General features: G+C 34.2%; 1 protein-coding gene across 11 annotated transcripts in view; it reads left to right on the top strand.

Annotated features, from left to right (window-relative positions):
• Positions 1–20978, top strand: part of Tmem62 (transmembrane protein 62) — a 41968-nt gene that overhangs the window by 14180 nt on the left and 6810 nt on the right. For 10 of the 11 annotated variants that reach the window (XM_078049737.1, XM_078049736.1, XM_078049739.1 and 7 more), the window contains 3 exons: positions 35–194; positions 6239–6352; positions 9837–9921. In XM_078049737.1, the coding sequence (XP_077905863.1) occupies positions 35–194; positions 6239–6352; positions 9837–9921 (359 nt within the window). The remainder of the gene's footprint in view (positions 1–34; positions 195–6238; positions 6353–9836; positions 9922–20978) is intronic. The other variant, XM_078049738.1, reaches the window with a different exon arrangement.

Raw genomic sequence — 20978 nt, 5'->3', positions numbered from 1 at the left:
GAAAACATGCCTTTTATATGTGCTCTCATTTTAGAGTCTTGGCCTTTTCCTTATCCTCTATTACTTCTGTCACCATTAAGATTGATGGAGTTAATTTAGGACAGGCTATTCATTTGTCTGGTCCTATTTTTATACTGAAGTGGAACCCCAGAAACTACAGTAATGGGACACATAACATAGAAGCAATTGTCCAGGTAAGTTAGTGATTTTCAATTTGCTATGTAAATGATTAGGCTCTTGCCAGAGTGAACTCTTGATTGTGGATTTGTTTTTAGTCAATTAGTACAAAAGCTCAGTTTGACAAACAGTTTAAAAAAAAAAACAAACATTTTTTAAAAATATACTTTGTTGGGGGCTGGGGATGTGGCTCAGCGGTAACGCGCTCGCCTGGCATACACGGGGTACTGGGTTGGATCCTCAGCACCACATAAAAATAAAATAAAGATGTTGTGTCCACCGAAAACTGAAAAATAAAAAAATATACATATATATACTTTGTTGGGACTGGGGATGTGGCTGAAGCAGTAATGCGCTCGCCTGGCATGCGCAGGGTGCTGGGTTTGATCCTCAGCACCACATAAAAATAAAATAAAGATGTTGTGTCCACTAAAAACTAAAAAATAAATATTAAAAAATTCTCTCTCTCTCTCTTTATAAAAATATACTTTGTTTAGTATATTTGAAAATAGGCACTCAGAAGTAATTCTATTAGATAGAATTACAGGATGAGAGGAATATGTATTTATTGGCTGCAGTCCCCGCTTTTTTAACTCTGGGGAATCATTCTCTTATTTTCTTCCAACTTTGGCCCCAGGGTTTTTGTTTTGTTTTGCTTTTAAATAATGGGGGGAAATTCCCTGATATATTTCAAGATAACAGAATAGGTCAAAAACCATATTTCTCTTGCCAGAACACAGAATTTTCAATGCTGCAAAGTAACTTTTTTGTTTGGGGAATGTGCATTGTCAGCATAAGCAGTAACATTATGCCTGTCCTTATTCTGGTTCAATTTGGGACACTTAATTCATTAGCATCTACCAGAATAGAAAGTGATAATCATTACCAAAATAGAATAGCTTCATCAAACTCTTCAGGGGATAAGCTGTGCTCTTTTAATATTCATATTCTTAATTTCTACAGTTTTATGATTTGTTGACAGTTTTTAACTATTTAGTCCTCAAATGTTAAGTCTCAGTTTGAAACACCAATTAATACTTCAAAAACACATGTAATTACTTTTTTATCCTTTTTTACTTCCCCCACAGAAATAGGTCCATACATAAGGAACTGTTTGTTGAGCTCCTTCTAAGGAGATACCAGACACTTAGGATTTTTTATTTCATCCTCATAATAATTCTATGTAATGGGCAGTTTTATTCTTCGCTAATAGGTGGGAAAACTTGTATGACTGCATAATGGAAGGCACTTTGCTTTGCCACCCATCTTTGAAGTGTTCTATATAGGAGGAAGAACCAATAGGCAAGAAGTAGGAGGGATGGATGGGAATAAACTCTTATTATATTTTATATTAGAAGTTGGATTAAAGAGGCTTGAAGGTACACATGAACTAGAATAAATTATTCCCTATCTTTAAGTCATGGGGAAGAACTAGGAATTACTATAGGAAAACTGCCCACTATAGGAATGGAAAGTTCCCAAATCCTTGGATTGCTTCAGATTCTCTTATTATTATTTTTTAATAAGATGTTCAGCTTCTGTAGTTTTATAAAGGAAAACAATTATTCATGTTTTCTTGAAATACCTGTTTGTCTAGTTGAATCCTTTTAATAATGTTAAATCACCAGTGCCACAAAAAAAAGTGAAATCATGTACTTGGCACATTTTTAACATTTCTTACAACATTATTGAGGTATAATTTATGTAAAATAAATTCTACTTTTTTAATTTTATTGTACTTCATGGTTATACATAACAATAGAATCCATTTTTATATAATTATACAAGCATGGAATATATCTTATTTTAACTAGGATTCCATTTTTGTGGATTTACGAGATGATGAGACTCACTATAGTGTATTTATATATGTACATAGGAAAATTATGTCATGTTTAAAGTGTACAATTCCATGAGTTTTGAAATACATATACATCCCTGTAACCATCACTATAATCAATATGATACATTTCCCTGAAAGTTTTCTTGTGCCCTTTTGTTATCTGCCTTCCTTCTCTCCTCATCTCCCAGGCAACCATTAATGTGTTTTCTTAAAGTATAACCTTAAAAAATTAATCTTGCCGTGACACATGACTAAATTAGTCAGGGTCACTCCAGTTAAATTGGGTTGGCACTGAATAATCACACAGACACAGAAAGTACCTTTTTCTTGGGGTTCAGTGATGGCTCCTCTGCCCCAGCTCCCACAAAGAAAGCAAGAGTGGCAGACAAAAGAGAGAGTATACCTGAGACCATCCTGTTTATTGAGGGGAAGACATTCGAGAAAGTTCAACCCAAATACGGCAAGAGATTGGGTTTCAGGGGGTTGCTTGATAATGTCTTGCAGTCAGCAGATTGACTGACATCTTGGAAAACCACACCCATCTTAGGTGCTTTGTGGGATCAAAGGCAGAGTGAGCAAAAAGGACATATAGTTGCATGGCCTAGTCAGAGCTGCAACATCAGTCCAGTTCCCCTCAAATATTCATAGCTCACACACACAGAGTCCATGTCTGGCTCGAGACAAATCTAATTAAGCCATGCACGGTGGTCTACATCTTTAATTATAGCTGCTCAAGAGGCTGAGGCAGATCATCATCATCACCTACTAAATATTAAGTAGGAAACTTGGTTTCTTCCTTTCCATTTATTAATGAAAAAATTCATATACTGTTGATAAATATAGTGCACTATTGATAAATCTGATTTGAAACTGAGCAAAAACATCAACTCATTATCCAATATTTTACCTATATCACTATGTTTTTTGAATATGTATAGGTTCCTTGTAACCTAGTAGCAATTAGATCTTTAGATCAATTCTCAATGTGAATCATAGATTAGTAGTATCAATATCACCTGGAAACATGTTAGAAATGCAGATTGTCAGGTCCTATCCAAAACCTACTGAATCAGAAACTCTGGAAGCTGGGCATAGTGGAGTGCATCTATAGTCCCAGGTACTTGGGAGGCTGAGGCAGGAGGATCACTTGAGACCAGGAGTTTGAGACCACCCTAGGCAACATGTTAATGCTATTTAAAGAGAAAAGAAAAACAGCATGAAACAATGGAAAAAACAACATGAAACAATCAGAAATCTACTTTAACAAATTTTCTATAGGTAATTCTGATGTGCACATGTTTGAGAACCAGTAGTTTAGATTGTTGTGCCTACTTTGCCAATTTAAAGATTTCATTATAGAAGTCTCTGAATCTCAAAATGAAAGAAAATCCCAGCTTTAAAACAAGAATTTATCATAAGGTATATTCATTTTGAGCAATACAAATTTGATAAACACCAATACAAGTTCTTTTTTGTTTTTTTAAAGTTTTTAAAATGAGAAAATGTTTTTAAAATATATAAAAGATATAATAATACTCTAATGACTCATAAATGAATTCAGCAAAGTAGTGGAGTATAAAATTAACACCCATAAATCAATTGTATTCCTATACACCAATGATGAATCCACTGAAAGAGAAATTAGGAAAACTATCCCATTCACAATAGCCTCAAAAAATAAAATACTTGGGAATCAGCCTAACAAAAGAGATGAAAGACCTCTATAATCAAAGGGAAGGTGAGGAGGGACAGATAGAAATCTGTTGGATTAAGCAAAGGGGAAGAAGGGAAGGGAGGGGGAGGAGAATAAGAAAGAGTAGAATTAATCAGATATAACTTTATTACATTTGTATATGAATACACGACCAGTGTAATTCCACATCATGTTCAACCACAAGAATGGGATCCTAATTAGAATAAGTTATGCTTCATGTATGCATAATATGTCAAAGTATTCTCTACTATAATGTATATCTAAAAAGAACAAATTAAAAAAAAATAATACTCTAATGAACCCTGTGACTCTATCAGCACATCTCAACAATTATCAGCTCATTATTGATCTTGTTCGCCTATACTCTTATCTACTTCTACCCTCCCTGCACCATGGTATTTCATGTATAAATATGTCCAGTATAAATTACTAAAAGATAAAGACTGTTTAAAAACACAACCATGATACTATATCACCCCTGAAAAAGTTAATAGTGTTCTGTTTTCCACAGTTTGTTACACGTACATGCATTCATTTGGTTCAACTGAGAATCTAGACAAGGGTCATACACTGAAAACTGAGTTGTTTCTGCCATCTCTTTTACTCTGTAGGTTTCTCCCTATGTCCCCCCCTTTTTCTCCTTTACAATGTGTTTGCTTTGGAATCTGGATCTTTGGTCCTATAAAGTTTCTTCAGAATTTTTGCTATTTGTATCCTTTTGGTATCATTTAACATATTCTTTTGCCTACCCCAACAGTTTCTATAACTAGTAGGTAGATTTAGAAGTGTGATAAGATATGAGTCTTGTTTTTTGACAAGAATACTTCAATAGATGTTTTGTGCTTTTATCAGGATGCCTATAATACTTGGTTGTCTCTTTTTGTAACACTGACATTGATCAGTACATGCTAGTGTTTGTACCCTTATCTAACAGTGCACTGGCAAATATTTAACAACCAACTTGAGATAGGTTATATGGGTGCCAATTTTCATAGTATAAATATTCCTACCATGATTGGTTTTAGGTACCAACATAATGCTAAGTAGCCCATAAAATTTCCTAAAAATTTAACAGTTGGCCCTTGTAAGCTAGTGAAGCCACCTCTAACACACTGCTAATATATATATATATATATATATATATATATATATATATATATATATATATATGTATCTCCATCAATTTTTCATCTAAGGGGTTTTAGCAGCCACAATGACTTTTGCTAAGTTTCATTTTTTTCTTTAGCTATAAAATGGTGATATTCAAATCTTTCTCTGTATGATAGAAGTATTAATGAGAATAGTCTTACAAAGAAAAAAAATTCCCTCATCTATTTAGTTCCTAGGTATGGAGTTCATAAGAAAAATGCAGGATAAATTCTTGATTCTTTCCCATACCCTACTTTTCTAAACCATTTTTCAGAAAAATGTGTTAATTCTTTAGCATCTGCCAAAGGTCACTAATGAATCATTTACTTTTTGTATCATTATGAATTCTAAGCCTAAAATGTATACATATTTAGATATTTATTTATATATGTTTGTTTATTTGATGTTTCAATCCATTGCATTTATTCTTTTGATACTCAAATTGGTCCATCTTTGGCTAGTGGGAGCCTCTTCATGTTGACCTCTAAGTTCTTTGACACAATCCTAGTATTCTTAATTAGTTTTTTTTAGTTTCTGGTATAACAAGATATTCTAAGTTCTTCTGCATTTCTTACTCAAAACCTGAAATCAGCCATTTTTCTAAGAAACACTGCTTCCTTGTAGTGAAAAATGCTTTTTAAAGAGTCTATACTAGTTCTGCTAGCTCATTGCTTTTATAGGTTTATTATTACTACTGGGCCTTTTCAGTGAACAGAAGGAGAAAGATTTCTTTAAAAATAAAAGTACAGGGCTGGGGATGTGGCTCAAGCGGTAGCTTGCTCGCCTGGCATGCGTGCGGCCTGGGTTCGATCCTCAGCACCACATACAAACAAAGATGTTATGTCCTCTGAAAACTGAAAAATAAATATTAAAAAAATTCTCTCTCTCTTTCTCTCTTTAAAAAAAATAAAAAAATAAAATAAAAATAAAAATAAAAGTACATTATGAGAATATGCTGGTATTTTCAAATCTATAATTATAAGATCTAAAATTCTGTCAAGGGGCCGGGGATGTGGCTCAAGTGTGCGCTTGCTTGGCATGTGTGTGGCCCAGGTTCGATCCTCAGCACCACATACAAACAAAGATGTGTCCGCCGAAAATTAAGAAATAAATATTAAAAAATTCTCTCTCTCTCTCTCTAAAAATAAATAAATAAATAAATAAATAAATACAATTCTGTCAAAAGGACTTATAGGGAGAATCAAAAGTAAGTGATAAAAAAGGTAGCTATTCAATAAGATAACTGATAAAAGTTATTGCAAATTATCTTGTCAGTTATGTGCACAATTTAGAACACTATATATATATATATCTAAATATGTATGAAGTCACTTCTCTGCTGTGCTTATAACTAGGATTCTGCTGGAAGAAGTACGAGTGTTCACCACATATTTTCTGTTCAAGAGAATATTCATCTCACATTTAATCCCCTGGCATCATTTATTCTCCTTACTGACCACTGCATGGTGGTAAGTGAATTCAATTAAATGTTACATGTATTTTTATTGGATTGGGTAAACTCAAAGTTGTAAATAATATAATCGTGTATAAAGAAAGTAGAGCCTCATAAAATTAAAGTTTAGTTATTTGTCTAGAAGAATAAAATGATTTTAAGTTGATTTGAATCAAAAGAAGTAGAGACATGAAAAAGTAATTTAGGACCTAGTTCTAATCAATGCCATACAACCAGGATGACTAAGGAAATTATAGGTGCTGATTTGAATTAAAGCTTTTAAGTTTAATTATTCACTACTACTAATACTACTAATGATAATAATTTTTTATGTATTATTTTGATTTTAGTTATTTGTTTGTACCATGCTGGGAATTGAACCTAGGGCCTCATTTATGTTAGGCAAACACTACCACTGAGCCATACACCCAATCCAGAATTAAGGCTTTTAAAAGAATATTTCTTTTTTAAAAAAAAATATGTGGAGGGCTGGGGATGTGGCTCAAGCAGTAGCGCGCTTGCCAGGCATGCGCAGGGCGCTGGGTTCGATCCTCGGCACCACATAAAAATAAAATAAAGATGTTGTGTCCACTGAGAACTAAAAAATAAATAATAAACATTAAAAAAATATCTCTCAAAAAAATTGTGAAGTTCCTTTAAAAGAAAAAATAACATGTGGAAAAATTAGAAAATTAAGAAAAAAAGAAGGATCAACTCTACATCATTTTCATCCCACTGTTCATTATAACCATTGTATTGTTATATGCTTGTATATGACTCTTTAAAGTAAAATGTGATTTGTTTTTCCTTTGGTGGTGCTGGTGATTAAACCTAGGGCCTTGTGCAGGGTAGGCAAGGCTTTTACCATTGAGCTATATCCCCAGCCCCTCTAGTATACATTTGTTCTTTTTTTGCTATCTGATTTTTTTCCCATTGAGGAATTTGTTTTGACTATTTCTCATATCAATTTATATGTTTTTCTTTTTTTATGGGATCTTGCTATGTTGCCCAGGCTGGAATTGAACTCCTGGGCTCAAGCAATTCTCCTGCCTTAGCCTCCTTAGTAGCTGGGATTACAGATGCATACCTCTTTGCCTGACTACATTATTTTATAATGTGATATTAGTTGTATTATGTTAAGATATACATTATTGTATGAATAAATACCTTAATTTGTTAAGGTATTTTGGACAAGTGACTAAATAGAGATATGCCTTAGTTAGATAAATTAAGATTTTCCTTAGTATATATAACCACTTGCCTATTAGGGGACATTTGTTTCCAAATTTTCCCTCTACTACATAAAGCCTGATCTAGGTGACTATAAAAAAATCTTCCAAAGAAAAATTTTAAAATGACCCCTAAAAATGATAGTAATGAAATATAAATGCCCATTAATCACATTTCTTAAAAACTCAATCACACAAGTAATAAAAACAAAATAATTTCACATTTTAAGTCTGTGAGGATGTGTCCTCTAAAGCTATCTCAGGATGTATTGCCTCATGAATGCTAGGCAAGCACACTACCACTGAGCCACAACCCTAACTCCCATATGCAACTTTAAATAAAACAAATTATTTTTATCTTAGTACAATGAAAGTGAACTATTTTAATTTGATAGTTTAATATAACTATATAAACTACTTATCTCCAATTTAAACTGAGGCAACTTACAATTTTCATTATCAATGGATCAGATGTTTGATTCTCTTTAATATGTGTGTGTGTATTTTATAAATAAATATATATATGTGTATATATATATATATATATATATATATATATATATATATATATTTTTTTTTGGAGGGGGTATTGGGGATTGAACCAGGAGCCAGGGGTACTTTTTCATTGAGCAACATCCCCAGTCTTTTTTATTTTTTAGTTTGAGACAGGTTCTTACTAAGTTACTGAAGGTCTTAGAAGCTAAGTTGCTGAGGCTGGCCTTGAATTTATGATCCTCCTGCCTCGCCTCCTAAATTGCTGGGATTATAGCCACTGAACCTGGCTACCTATATTTTTCTTATAATCATTTAATGATGCTGAAAGAAAAAAAGAAACTTGCTTTTCTTTTTTCTTTCTTTCTTTTCTTTTCTTTTCTTTCTTTCTTTCTTTTTTTTTTTTTTTTTTTTGGTACCAGGGATTGAACTCAGGGGCACTTGATCACTGAGCCACATTCCCAGCTATTTTGTATTTTATTTAGAAACAGAGTCTCTCTGAGTTGCTTAGCATCTCGCTTTTGCTGAATCTGGCTTTTAACTAAAAACCCTCCTGCCTCAACCTCCCAAGCCACTAGGATTACAGGTGTGCACCATGACACCCAGCATGAAATTTGCTTTTCTCTCTATAATTACACAACATTTCTAAAATGTGTGGAGATTTCTAAACCATATAATTTTCCAATATCAGTGGACACTTAATGGGCCTTATACAGTTCAACACAATTCTGACACTAACTGCTAGAAGTTAGCAGAGACTCCACAAGTTAAGAGCTTAATGTTAGAAGACTGCCCTCCTCACCACCCACCATCCCCAACACCAATCATAAGTCCAGATGTCACCTGTGCTTCTGACCAACTGGCTATAAATTAGAGGTTCCCACGGTTTCCTTCCTCAGGTCCAAAAATTTGCTAGAAAGCCTCCCAGAATTCAGGAAAACCCTTTACTTACTAGATTATTGGCTTATGAGAGAAGAATACAACACAGAAAGAGCCAAATGGAAGAGATGCCAAGGCAAGTTATGAGGGTTGGTTGTGAGTTTCCATGCTCTCCCCAAACATATGCCACTTTCCCGGCACCTCCATGTATTTACCAACCTGGGAAGCTCTCTGAACTCCTTCAGTTAGGGTTTTTATGGAGGTTTTATTATGTAAGCATGATTGTTTAAATCATTGGCTATTGGTGATTAATTCAACTTACAACCTCTCTCCCCTCTCTGGAGGGAAAGGATTGGGGTGATGTGATTACATGGTTGGCCCCCATTATAACCAGCCCCCATCCTTAAGGGCTTTTTAAAAGTTCCCTTATTAATGTGAACTCAGGTGTGATTGAAATAGGCTTGTTATTAATCACAAGACATTCCTTTTATTTATCATTCCAGAGCTTGTCCAAGAACTACAGACAAAAGCCAAATATAACAAAAGATGCTTTATTTTTTTCTGCTACCATTTGAAAAATCACAAGGGTTTTAGGAACTGTGGCCAAGAGTTGAAGATGAAAACCAAAATTCATATTTCTTTTTTTAATATTATTTTTTTTTAGTTGGACACAATACCTTTATTTTATTTATTTTTATGTGGTGCTGAAGATTGAACCCAGGGCCTTACACGTGCCAGGCGAGCACTCTACCTCTGAGCCACAACTCCAGCCCTCATATTTCTTATTATATCACAATATCACAGATGTCATTTCCATTTTTGTTAATGAGGCCAGTTTTAAAGTGTTCACTGGAGCTATCCCCATGTATCTAGTCACACTAACATCTTTTTTCTCTGCAGGCCCGGGTCCTTTTTGTGCTGATTGTGCTGATCCAACTCTTCATTCTCATTACTTTTAGGTACCTAGAATACCCAGATCTTAAAGGTTAGTTATGGTTATTTTCATTTTTAGAAGACCTTAAAATATCATATAATGTCCAATTATGAAGTGATATATAACAATATAAATTGTTTTTGCATGAGTTGGTGAGATGCATTCTTCAAAGCATTACTTTTCCCCCATAATGCTCTTATGAGCATCATTATTATTTTTGCTGCTTTATAGCAGTAAAATGAAGTTCAGTCAAAATGAAGGTAAAATACAATATGGCTCAGAATGACCAACTATTAATATAAGTAGCTATTTAATATAATTTTTAAATATGAAATGCTTTTAAATAGAAAATAATGTTTCAGATATTCAAAGATAAGGCACTAAACAAAGCCTGACAAAACTTTTTTTTTTCTTTTGTACTACAGATTGAACTCAGGGGCTATACCACTAAACTCTATCCTGAGCCCTTTTTATTTTAAGACAAGGTCTTGCTAAGTTGCTGAGGATGGCCTCAAAATTGGGATCCTTCTTGCCTCAGCCCCCCAAGTTGCTAAGATTATAGGCATGTGCCGTGATACCCAGCAAAGCTTGACAGAACTTAAATGATGTATATATAATTTTGAATTACATACACAGGGCAAGCTATAGAACAGTTGCAAAAGAGGTGACTTTTCCTGGGATGCTTCCTTCCCCAGGGACAACTATCTTTCCCTGTTTGTCTTCTCTTATATTTGCCAACTGAACTGACTAGCAGAAAACTGTTAATAAGTTAATGAATAGTGAAGGGAAATTGATAATCATTTATTTAGATAGCTGCTAAAAGTTTTTCTGAACCTGTATAGGTGTGGGTTTGGAACACTCAAAAGGCTTTTTGTTAGCTGCTTGTTTCTTCCTAGATAGTATCCCATCAATATATCTAGGCTGATATTTTGGATAGTGGTGCTTTCAAGGATCTTTTGGTACAGTGAAGCTCCCTATAGGTATGTTAAAACAGAAAAATAACACATTTTCCACTCATGCTTTTTCTAGTAAAACAAATACTTATAAATATTTCTTTGTAAAAGCACTAATATTGACTATTAGCAATAGAGAGTTATAATCATGTAGGTACATCTATATAACCTTTTGCACCAGTTTTCAACTTTTTCCATTATTCACTGCTTACTTTTTGATTCTGTATCTAATGACCCTTCATAGGCTAATAGCTAGTAAATGGTAAAGAATAATAGTCCTACATTCTTGGTTTGCTTGAAAACCTTTTTCTTTTCATTCCATGTACTTTACTGCAAGTGATCCTCAAATCTGGCAGTATATAACAATCACCTAAGGACATTTCAAAGAAATAGATTCTTAGGCCCTATCTCAGGCCTACTGAATTAAAATGTCTGAGGGAGGGATCTGGGAATCTGTATTTTGAAGTACTTCCCAGGTTATTCTGAAAAGAAGACAGGTTTAAAAACTACTACTTTATATTATACAATCAAAAATAGAGAAATAGAAGTAGTCATGACCTTTTTATAGGTATTTTTTTAAATACATGACAATAGTGGAATGTATTATACTCATTATTACACATATACAGCACAGTTTTTTGTAACTCTGTATATAAAGTATGTTAACACCACATTATGCCATCATACATATATTCTTTTTTTTTGCATTACAATTCTTAATACACATATACACAACAATTTTTCATATCTCTGTTGTATATAAGGTATGTTGACACCAAATTCAAATCTTCATACATGTATTTTGTATAATGATGACCATCACATTCCCCCATCCTTGCTATTCCCCTTCCCCCTCCCTTTCCCTCCCACCCCTCTTCCCTATCTAGAAATAATCTTCCTCCCATTCTCTCCCTCCCTACCCCACTTTGAGTCACCCCCCCTTATATCAGAGAAAACATTTGGCATTTGTTTTTTGGGGGATTGGCTAACTTAACTTAGCATAATCTTCTCTAACATCATCCATTTACCTGCAAATGCCATGATTTTGTTCTTTTTTAGTGCTGAGTAATATTCCATTGTGTATATATGCCACATTTTTTTTATCCATTCATCCACTGAAGGACATCTGGGTTATTCCACAGTTAAGCTATTGTGAATTGTGCTGCTGTAAACATTTATGTGGCTCTGTCCCTGTAGTATGCTGTTTTTAGTCCTTTGAGTACAGACTGAGGAGAGGAATAGCTGGGTCAAATGGTGGTTCCATTCCCATATTTCCAAGAAATCTCCATACTGCTTTCCAAATTGGTTGCACCAATTTGCAGTTCCACCAGCAAAGTATGAGTGTACCTTTTCCCCCACATCCTCACCAACACTTGTTGTTTGTCTTCATAATAGCTGCCATTCTGACTGGAGTGAGATGGTATCTTAGAGTAGTTTTAATTTGCATTTCTCTGATTGCTAGAGATGATGAGCATTTTTTCATATATTTGTTGATTATATATCCTCTTCTGAGAAATGTCTGTTCAGGTCCTTGGCTCAGTTATTGATTGGATTATTTGGTTTATTGGTGCTTAGCTTGTTGAGTTCTTTATATACCCTAGAGATTAGTGCTCTATCTGATGTGTGAGGGGTAAAGATTTGCTCCCAGGAGGTAGGCTCCCTGTCTACCTCACATATTATTTCTTTTGCTGAGAAAAAACTTTTTAGTTTGAATCCATCCCATGTGTTGATTCTTGGTTTTAATTCTTGTGCTATAGGCGTCTTATTAAGGAAGTTGGGGCCTAGCCCCACGTGATGAAGATTAGGGCCTACTTTTTCTTCTATTAGACGCAGAGTCTCTGGTTTAATTCCTGGATCCTTGATCCATTTTGAGTTAACTTTTGTGCATGGTGAGAGATAGGGATTCAATTTCATTTTGTTGCATATGGATTTCCAGTTTTCCCAGCACCATTTGTTGAAGAGGCTATTTTCCTCCAGTGCATGCTTTTGGCTCCTTTGTCTAATATAAGATAATTGTAATTTTGTGGGTTAGTCTCTGTGTTCTCTATTCTGTACCATTGGTCTACCAGTATCATTGGTGCCAGTACCATGCTGTTTTTGTTACTATTGCTCTGTAGTATAGTTTAAGGTGTGTGACAGCGATATCACCTGTTTCACTCTTCCTGCTTAGAAGTGCTTTAGCTATTCTGGGTCTCTTATTTTTCCAGATGAATTTCATGATTGCTTTTTCTATTTCTATGAGGAATGCCATTGGGATTTTGATCAGAATTGCATTGAATCTGTATAGTGCTTTTGGTAGTATGTTCATTTTGATAATATTAATTCTGCCTATCCAAGAGCAAGGTAGATCTTTCCATCTTCTAAGGTCTTCTTCGATTTTTCTCTTTAAGGTTCTGTAATTTTCATTGTATAGATCTTTCACCTCTTTTGTTAATTCCCAAGTATCTTATATATATATATATATATATATTTTTTTTTTTTTGAGGATATTGTGAATGGTGTAGTTTTCCTCATTTCCTTTTCAGAGGATATGTCACTGATATATAGAAATGCCTTTGATTTATGGGTGTTGGTTTTATATCTTGCCACTTTGCTGAACTCATTTATTAGTTCTAGAAGTTTTCTGGTGGAGTTTTTTGGGTCTTCTAGGTATAGAATCATATCATCAGCAAATAGTGCTAGTTTAAGTTCTTCTTTTCCTGTAGTTATCCTTCAATTTCTTTCGTCTTACTGCTCTGGCCAGTGTTTCAAGAACTATGTTGAATAGAAGTGGTGAGAGATGGCATCCCTGTCTTGTTCCAGATTTTAGAGGGAATGCCTTCAGTTTTTCTCCATTTAGAATGATGTTGATCTGAGGCTTAGTGTAGATAGCCTTTATAATATTGAGATATGTTCCTGTTATCCCTAGTTTTTCTAGTGTTTTGAACATAAAGGGGTGTTGTATTTTGTCAAATGCTTTTTCTGCGTCTATTGAGATGATCATATCTTTAAGTCTATTGATGTGATAAATTACATTTATTGATTTCTCTATATTGAACTAACCTTGCATCCCTGGGATGAATCCCATTTGATCATGGTGCACAATCTTTTTGATATGTTTTTGTATTCAATTTGCCAGAATTTTATTGAGGATTTTTGCATCTATTCATTAGAGATATTGGTCTGAAGTTTTCTTTCTTTGAAGTGTCTTTGTCTGGTTTTGGAATCAGGGTGATATTGGCCTCATAGAATGAATTTGGAAGTACTCCCTCTTTTTTTATTTCCTGAAATAGATTGAAGAGTATTGGTAATAGTTCTTTAAAGATCTTGTAAAACTCGGATGTATATCCATCAGGTCCTGGGCTTTTCTTGGTTGGTAATCTTTTGATGGCTTCTTCTATTTCATCACTTGATATTGGTCTGTTTAAATTGTGTATATCTTCCTGACTCAATCTTGGCAGGTCTTATGACTTTAGGAATTTACTGATGCCTTCACTATCTTCTATTATATTAGAGTATAAGATTGCAAAATAATTTCTAATTATCTTCTGTATTTCTGTAGTGTCTGTTGTGATATTGACTTTTTCATCTCATATGCTAGTAATTTTGGTTCTCTCTCTCCTTTTCTTTGTTAGCATGGCTAAGAGTCTGTCATTTATTTTTCCAAAAACCAACTTTTAGTTTTGTCAATTTTTTCAGTTGTTTCTTTTGTTTCAATTTCATTGATTTCCACTCTGATTTTAATTATTTCTTGCCTTCTGCTTTTGCTGCTGATTTGTTCTTCTTTTTCTAGGGCTTTGAGATGTAGTGTGAGGTAATTTATTTGTTGGCTTTTTCTTCTTTTAAGGAATGAACTCCATGCAATGAATTTTCCTCTTAATACTACTTTCATAGTGTCCCAGAGATTTCGATATGTTGTGTCTGTCATTTACCTCTAAGAATTTTTTTTATATTTATTTTTTAGTTTTCAGTGGACACAACATCTTTATTTTTTTAAATTTTTATGTGGTGCTGAGGATCGAACCCAGCACCCTGCGCATGCTAGGCAAGCGTGCTACTGCTTGAGCCACATCCCCAGCCCTACCTCTAAGAATTTTTTAATTTCCTCCTTGATGTATTCTGTAACCCATTGTTCATTCAGTAGCATATAGTTCAGTCTCCATGTGATGCAGGAATTTTTCTTCTTTATTTTATCATTGATTTCCAATTTCATTACATTATGATCAGATAAAATGCATGGTACTATCTCTACTCCTTTGTATTTGCTAAGAGTTGCCCTGTGGTATAGTATATGGTCTATTTTTGAGAAGGATCCATGTGCTGCTGAGAAGAAAGCGTATCCGCTTTATGCTGGTTGATATATTCTATATATGTCAATTAAGTCTAAGTTATTAATTGTGTTATTGAGCTCTATAATTTCTTTATTCAACTTTTGTTTGGAAGATCTGTCTAGTGGTGAGAGAGGTGTGTTAAAGTCACCCAGGATAATTGTGTTGTGGTCAATTTGACTCTTGAACTTGAGAAGAGTTTATTTGATGAAAATAGCTGCACCATTGTTTGTGGCATATATATTTATGATTGTTATGTCTTGTTGATATATGGTTCCCTTGAGCAGTATGCAATGTCCATCTTTATCCCTTTTGATTAACTTTGGCTTTATTAAAAAAAACAGAAATTAACAGATTAACTTTATTTGATATGAATATGGACACCCCTGCTTGCTTCTGAAGATCATGTGTGTGGTATGATTTTTTCCAACCTTTCACCTTCAATCTGTGTATTTCTTTTCCAATCAAATGAGTTTCTTGTAGGCAGCATATTGTTGGATTTTTTTTTTTAAAGTCAGTCTGCTAGACTATGTCTTTTGATTAGTGAGTTTAAGCCATTAACATTTAGGGTTACTGTTGAGACATGGTTTGTATTTCCAGCCATATTTGTTTATTTTTGTTATTTAACTTGACTTGGTTTTCCTCTTTGATTAGTTTTTCTTTTAGTGTACTAACTCCCTCTGCTGGTTTTCATTGTTATTTTTCATTTCCTCTTCATGAAATGTTTTGCCAAGGCTGTTTTGTAGTCCTGGTTTTTCTAGCTGTAAATTCTTTTAACTTTTGTTTATCATGGAAGGTTTTTATTTCATTTTCAAACCTGAAGCTTAATTTTGCTGGATACAAGATTCTTGGTTGGAACCCATTATCTTTCAGTGTTTGAAATATGTTGTTCCAGGATCTTTTTGCTTTCAGGGTCTGTGTTGAAAAATCAGCTGTTATCCTAATTGGTTTACCCCTATATGTAATCTGATTTCTTTATCTTGTGGCTCTTAAAATTCTCTCCTTATTCTGTATGTTGGGCATTTTCATTATAATGTATCTTGGTGTGCATCTTTTGTGATTTTGCACATTCAGCGTCCTGCAGGCTTATTGGATTTGGATTTCCGTTTCATTCTTCATGTCTGGAAAGTTTTCTGATATTACTTTCTTGAACAGATTGCTCATTTCTTTGGTTTGGATCTCTATACCTTCCTCTATCCCAATAGCTCTTAAATTTGGTCTCTTTATGTTATCCCATATTTCTTAGATATTCTGCTCATGGTTTCTTATCATTCTTGCTGTGCTGTCTACGTTCTTTTCAAGATGATATACTTTGTCCTCATTGTCTGATATCCTATCTTCTAAGTGGTCTACTCTGCTGGTGATACTCTCATTTGAGTTTTTAATTTGGTTTATTATTTCTTTCATTTCCAGGATTTCTGTTTTGTTTTTTTTTTTATAACTTCTATCTCCCCGTAGGTGATCTTTTGCTTCTTGGATTTTTTATGTAATTCATTGTCAAAGTGATCTTTCATTGTCTGTATTTGTTGTATGATGTCTTCCTTAAGACTCCAAAACATCTGAATCATGGATATCCTGAAATCTTTATCTGTCATTTTTTTCTGCTGTAATTCTTCTAGTGATGTATTGTCTTGCATTGTTTGTGGTACTTTCTTTCCTTGTCTTTTCATGTTGCTTGTGTTTCTTTCCAGCTCTGTGATACTGGTGTGTTATTGTTTTTACCCTATAGATTTGTAGTGCTCTTGTATAGTTCCAAGATCTCTCCTTTGTGGGGAAGGACAATATTAACAGTTCCCAATATCAACAATACATCATCGATGAGCAAGTTTTTGTTATTAAGACATTTCTATGACTACAAATGTTGGAAGAAATGTTGGATTCAATTATTACTGAAAATATAGTCAGTAGTTTCATAAAAGGTTTACAGTTTCTGGTGGCATATAAAGAACTGGGGATAAGGCATAGGACGTTATGTTAAGGGGAAAAGATCTGAGGGTATGGGGTTAATATATCTTAGCAACCTTGGAGGAGAACTCTAATGAGGGGGGTTAGTAGCAGGAGGGATCTGGGCATCTCTATTTTGAAGTACTTCCCAGGTTATTCTGAAAAGCAGACAGGTTTAAAAACTACTACTTTATAGTCTAAAATCAAAAATAGAGAAATAGAAGTAGTCATAGCCTTTTTATAGGTATTGATAAGGGTTTTCTGTTAGCTTCTAATCTATTGAGGGTTAAGCTTATATTACTAATTTTAAAGTAACATTAAAATTACTTACTAATAGTTTTCTCTGGCTGCTTCCCTTAATAACTACAATACTTAATTCCACATAATTAGCTGTCTAGCTTAAAAGTAATATGATGCAAAAAGTCTAGTTTCAAAGTACATTTAAAAAGGTTTATGACGGGGCTGGGTTGTGGATCAGTGGTAGAGAACTTGCCTAGCATGTGTGAGGCACTGGGTTGGATTTTCAGCACCACATATAAATAAATAAAATAAAGGTCCATCAACAAGCAATAAAAATATTTTTTTAAAAAAAGGTTTATGACAAAGTTTTAAAATAAAGCTTATATTAGTGTGCTAGGTCTGACATAACAAAATATCACAGGCTGGTTGGCTCAAACAATAAAAATTTGTTTTCTCACAATTCTGGAGCCTTGAAGTTCAAGTTCAGGTTTTTGTTGTTGTTGTTGTTGTTTGTTTTGTTTTTTCCTAAGGCCTCACTCCTTGGCTTATAGATAACCACCTTCTCAATGTGTCCTCACATAGTCATCCCTGGATCTGTGTTGTTTGTGTCCTGATCTCCTTTTTATAAGGATACCAGTCACATTGGATTAAGCCCACCCATATGACCTCATTTTTACCTCAGTTACCTCTTTAAAGGCCCTATCTCCAAATACAGTGACATTCTGAGATAATAGGAGTTAGGACTTCAACATGACTTTATAGGAATACAAGTCAGCCCATGTCAAGCTATTAAAAGGGTTTTCTGCTTTTTTAAAACTTTTCTCTAGATGTTGAACCAAAATGACTGAATTTAAAAAGATATTCATTTCAGGGTTAGGAATACAGCTAAGTGGTAGAATGCTTGCCTAGGCTCTGTGTTTGATCCCTGTGAGCACTGGAAGAAAAGAAGTGGGAGGAAGGAAGGAAGGAAAAAATATTAATTTGAATGATATATAGAGATAAAGATCTTTATAGTCCACATGTGGGGAAAAAAAAGAAAATATAACATTCAGGTCTCAAATTTACTACTTGCCATTTTAATAGCTGAGGCAATTTTCTTGCTCTTGCTTGAGAACTGGTCATTTTTTTGCTACTCTTTTTTTTTTCCTTAAAAAACAACTCTCCTTTTGGTATATATCAGTGTTCTGATATTTTTTTTTCACCTCTGATCCTCTTTCTTCCTTTCCTCCAAGATTTTTCTTTGCATAAGCTGCTGAGCACTTCAGTCATCAAGGTTTTATGGATGCTTCCCACATTTTATTGTCTGTGCCTGATTTAACTTACTGAATCCCTAAGTGGCTCTACATATTTCTACAAAGAAACTCCTGACATACCTCACACCTGCTCCTCTCATCCCTAGTTTGATTTTCCTATGTCTCTCAAGGCATCATTATTCCTTATTTTATTTTTCAGTAATCTTCATTCTTCATTCCCTAATGCCAGCATATTATTAAAACCCATTGATTCTTTCTTCAAATGTTTCTTTTCCTTTTGAGGGGTAACCAATGGTATTTCAATACTACCTCCTTTCAGGATTCCCAAACAGACTTCTAACTGTTGCTTGTATATCCAGTCTGTCTATCTAATCCATTGTCTGTCTTCATCATTAGGCAATTATCCTTCTCAGAATTTTATATGTAAGGCTTTTTGGTCATGGAAGTGATCCTTTTTGGTCATGGAAGTGAAATTCCATAATTAAAAATCAGACACCTCTCTACAACCTAGTCTTACTTGACTAGCCATGTCTTCAACCACTTGCTGGAATTCCCAGCCCAGATAATTTTCAATGTTCCCTATACAAACTATGCTCACTTATGCGTTTGTGTTTTTGCCCATGCTATTATCCCTACTTTAAATTATTCTTCTAAACTTATTTAAATATTAGTCTCCTGTATGGCTTACTTGAAATAGTCTTTTCTTGTACCCCTTTCTCTAACCATTCCAAGTCATAGTGAGTTCTTGCTTGTCTGAATCCTGTAGTACTTCCTGATGATTAATTCTTTACTAATTTTTTTTCAGCACTAGGAATTGAACACAAGGCCTCAGGAATACTAAACAGGCACTCTATCACTAAGCTATATCCCCATCCCCAATTCTATACTTAATTAGCCAAGCATCTTACTTTACATAATCACTTAAAATGATATATTTTCTTCTCAACCAGATAAATACTTTGAAAGTACAAGACTATGGGCTGGGGATGTGGCTCAAACGGTAACGCTCTTGCCTGGCATTCGCCATTTGCGGGGCGTTGGTTTCGATCCTCAGCACCACATAAAATAAAATAAAGATGTTGTGTCCACCGAAAACTGAAAAATAAATATTAAAAAAAAAGAAAGTTCAAGACTAAAAAACAAGTGGGAGTAATACACACAATGAGAAAGGTTTTATTAGGCTTTGTATAAAATTAACTGTCAGCAGGCTGAATAATGTTATAAGTATTAAATGAGTATGCTGACCTATTAGCAAAATCATAACTTTTTTTGGTGGGTGGTACTGGGGATTGAACTCAGAGGCACTTGACCACTGAGCAACATCCCCAGCCCTATTTTGTATTTTATTTAGAGATTGGTTCTCACTGAGTTGCTTAGCACCTTGCTTTTGCCGAGATTGGCTTTGAACTCATGATCTTCTTGTCTCAGCCCCCAAAGCTGCTGGGATTATAGGCGTGCATCACTGCACCTGGCTTCATAACTTATTTTAACTTACATTAGGCTGTCTTTCATCAGGACCTGTTTTAAATTTTTTTTTTTTTGTCTAGTGTCACTCAGTGTGCCTGAACTTTTTATCATAATTTTCTGATTACTGGTTTATGACCAGCTCCATGATAAGTAAAATGATAATCTATGGCCACAGATGGAGCTTCTTTGGGTGAAGCACTTATATTTAAGCTTTTTGGCACCATATTTAAGAGCATATCAATTGGGAGAGCTTTAGGGGTGCCTCTCAATTAGAATGACAGAACTGCTTGTTAAGAACAGTATCACATACAAGAAAGGACTACTGGGACAGATACTCATATTTAAGATCAAAATGAGAAATTTTGCTATTTATTTTATGTATTTTGATATATTTTAATACATCTCTTGGAAGTTTGTAATTTTGGTACTAAATTCTATGGAAAACGGAGACTTAATGATCCTTTGAACATAGCACTATCTTTCGAATCTACATGAAAATAAAATAGTACAGGGCTGGGGATATAGCTCAATTGGTAGAGTGCTTGCTTTGCATGCACAAGGCACTGAATTTGATCCTCAGGACCACATAAAAGTAAATAAATAAAATAAAGGTTTATTTAAATAAATAAATAAATAATAAAATAATACAGACCTCTAGCAGGTATGTGTATTTTCAGTCAAAAATATTTTTTTATTGTTTGTTCACAACATTACAAAGCTCTTGAAAATATCATATTTCATACATTAGATTGAAGTGGGTTATGAACTCCCAATTTTACCCCAAATGCAGATTGCAGAATCACGTCAGTTACACATCCACAATTTTACATAATGTCCTATTAGTAATTGTTGTATTCTGCTACCTTTCCTATCCCCTACTATCCCCCCTCCCCTTCCCTCACATCTTCTCTCTCTACCCCATCTACTGTAATTCATTTCTCTCC

This window comes from Ictidomys tridecemlineatus, chromosome 5 (assembly GCF_052094955.1).
Source record: "Ictidomys tridecemlineatus isolate mIctTri1 chromosome 5, mIctTri1.hap1, whole genome shotgun sequence".
Classification (NCBI taxonomy): domain Eukaryota; kingdom Metazoa; phylum Chordata; class Mammalia; order Rodentia; family Sciuridae; genus Ictidomys; species Ictidomys tridecemlineatus.
Note: the sequence above shows the minus strand (reverse complement) of the source record. Positions and strands in the feature narration are given on the sequence as shown.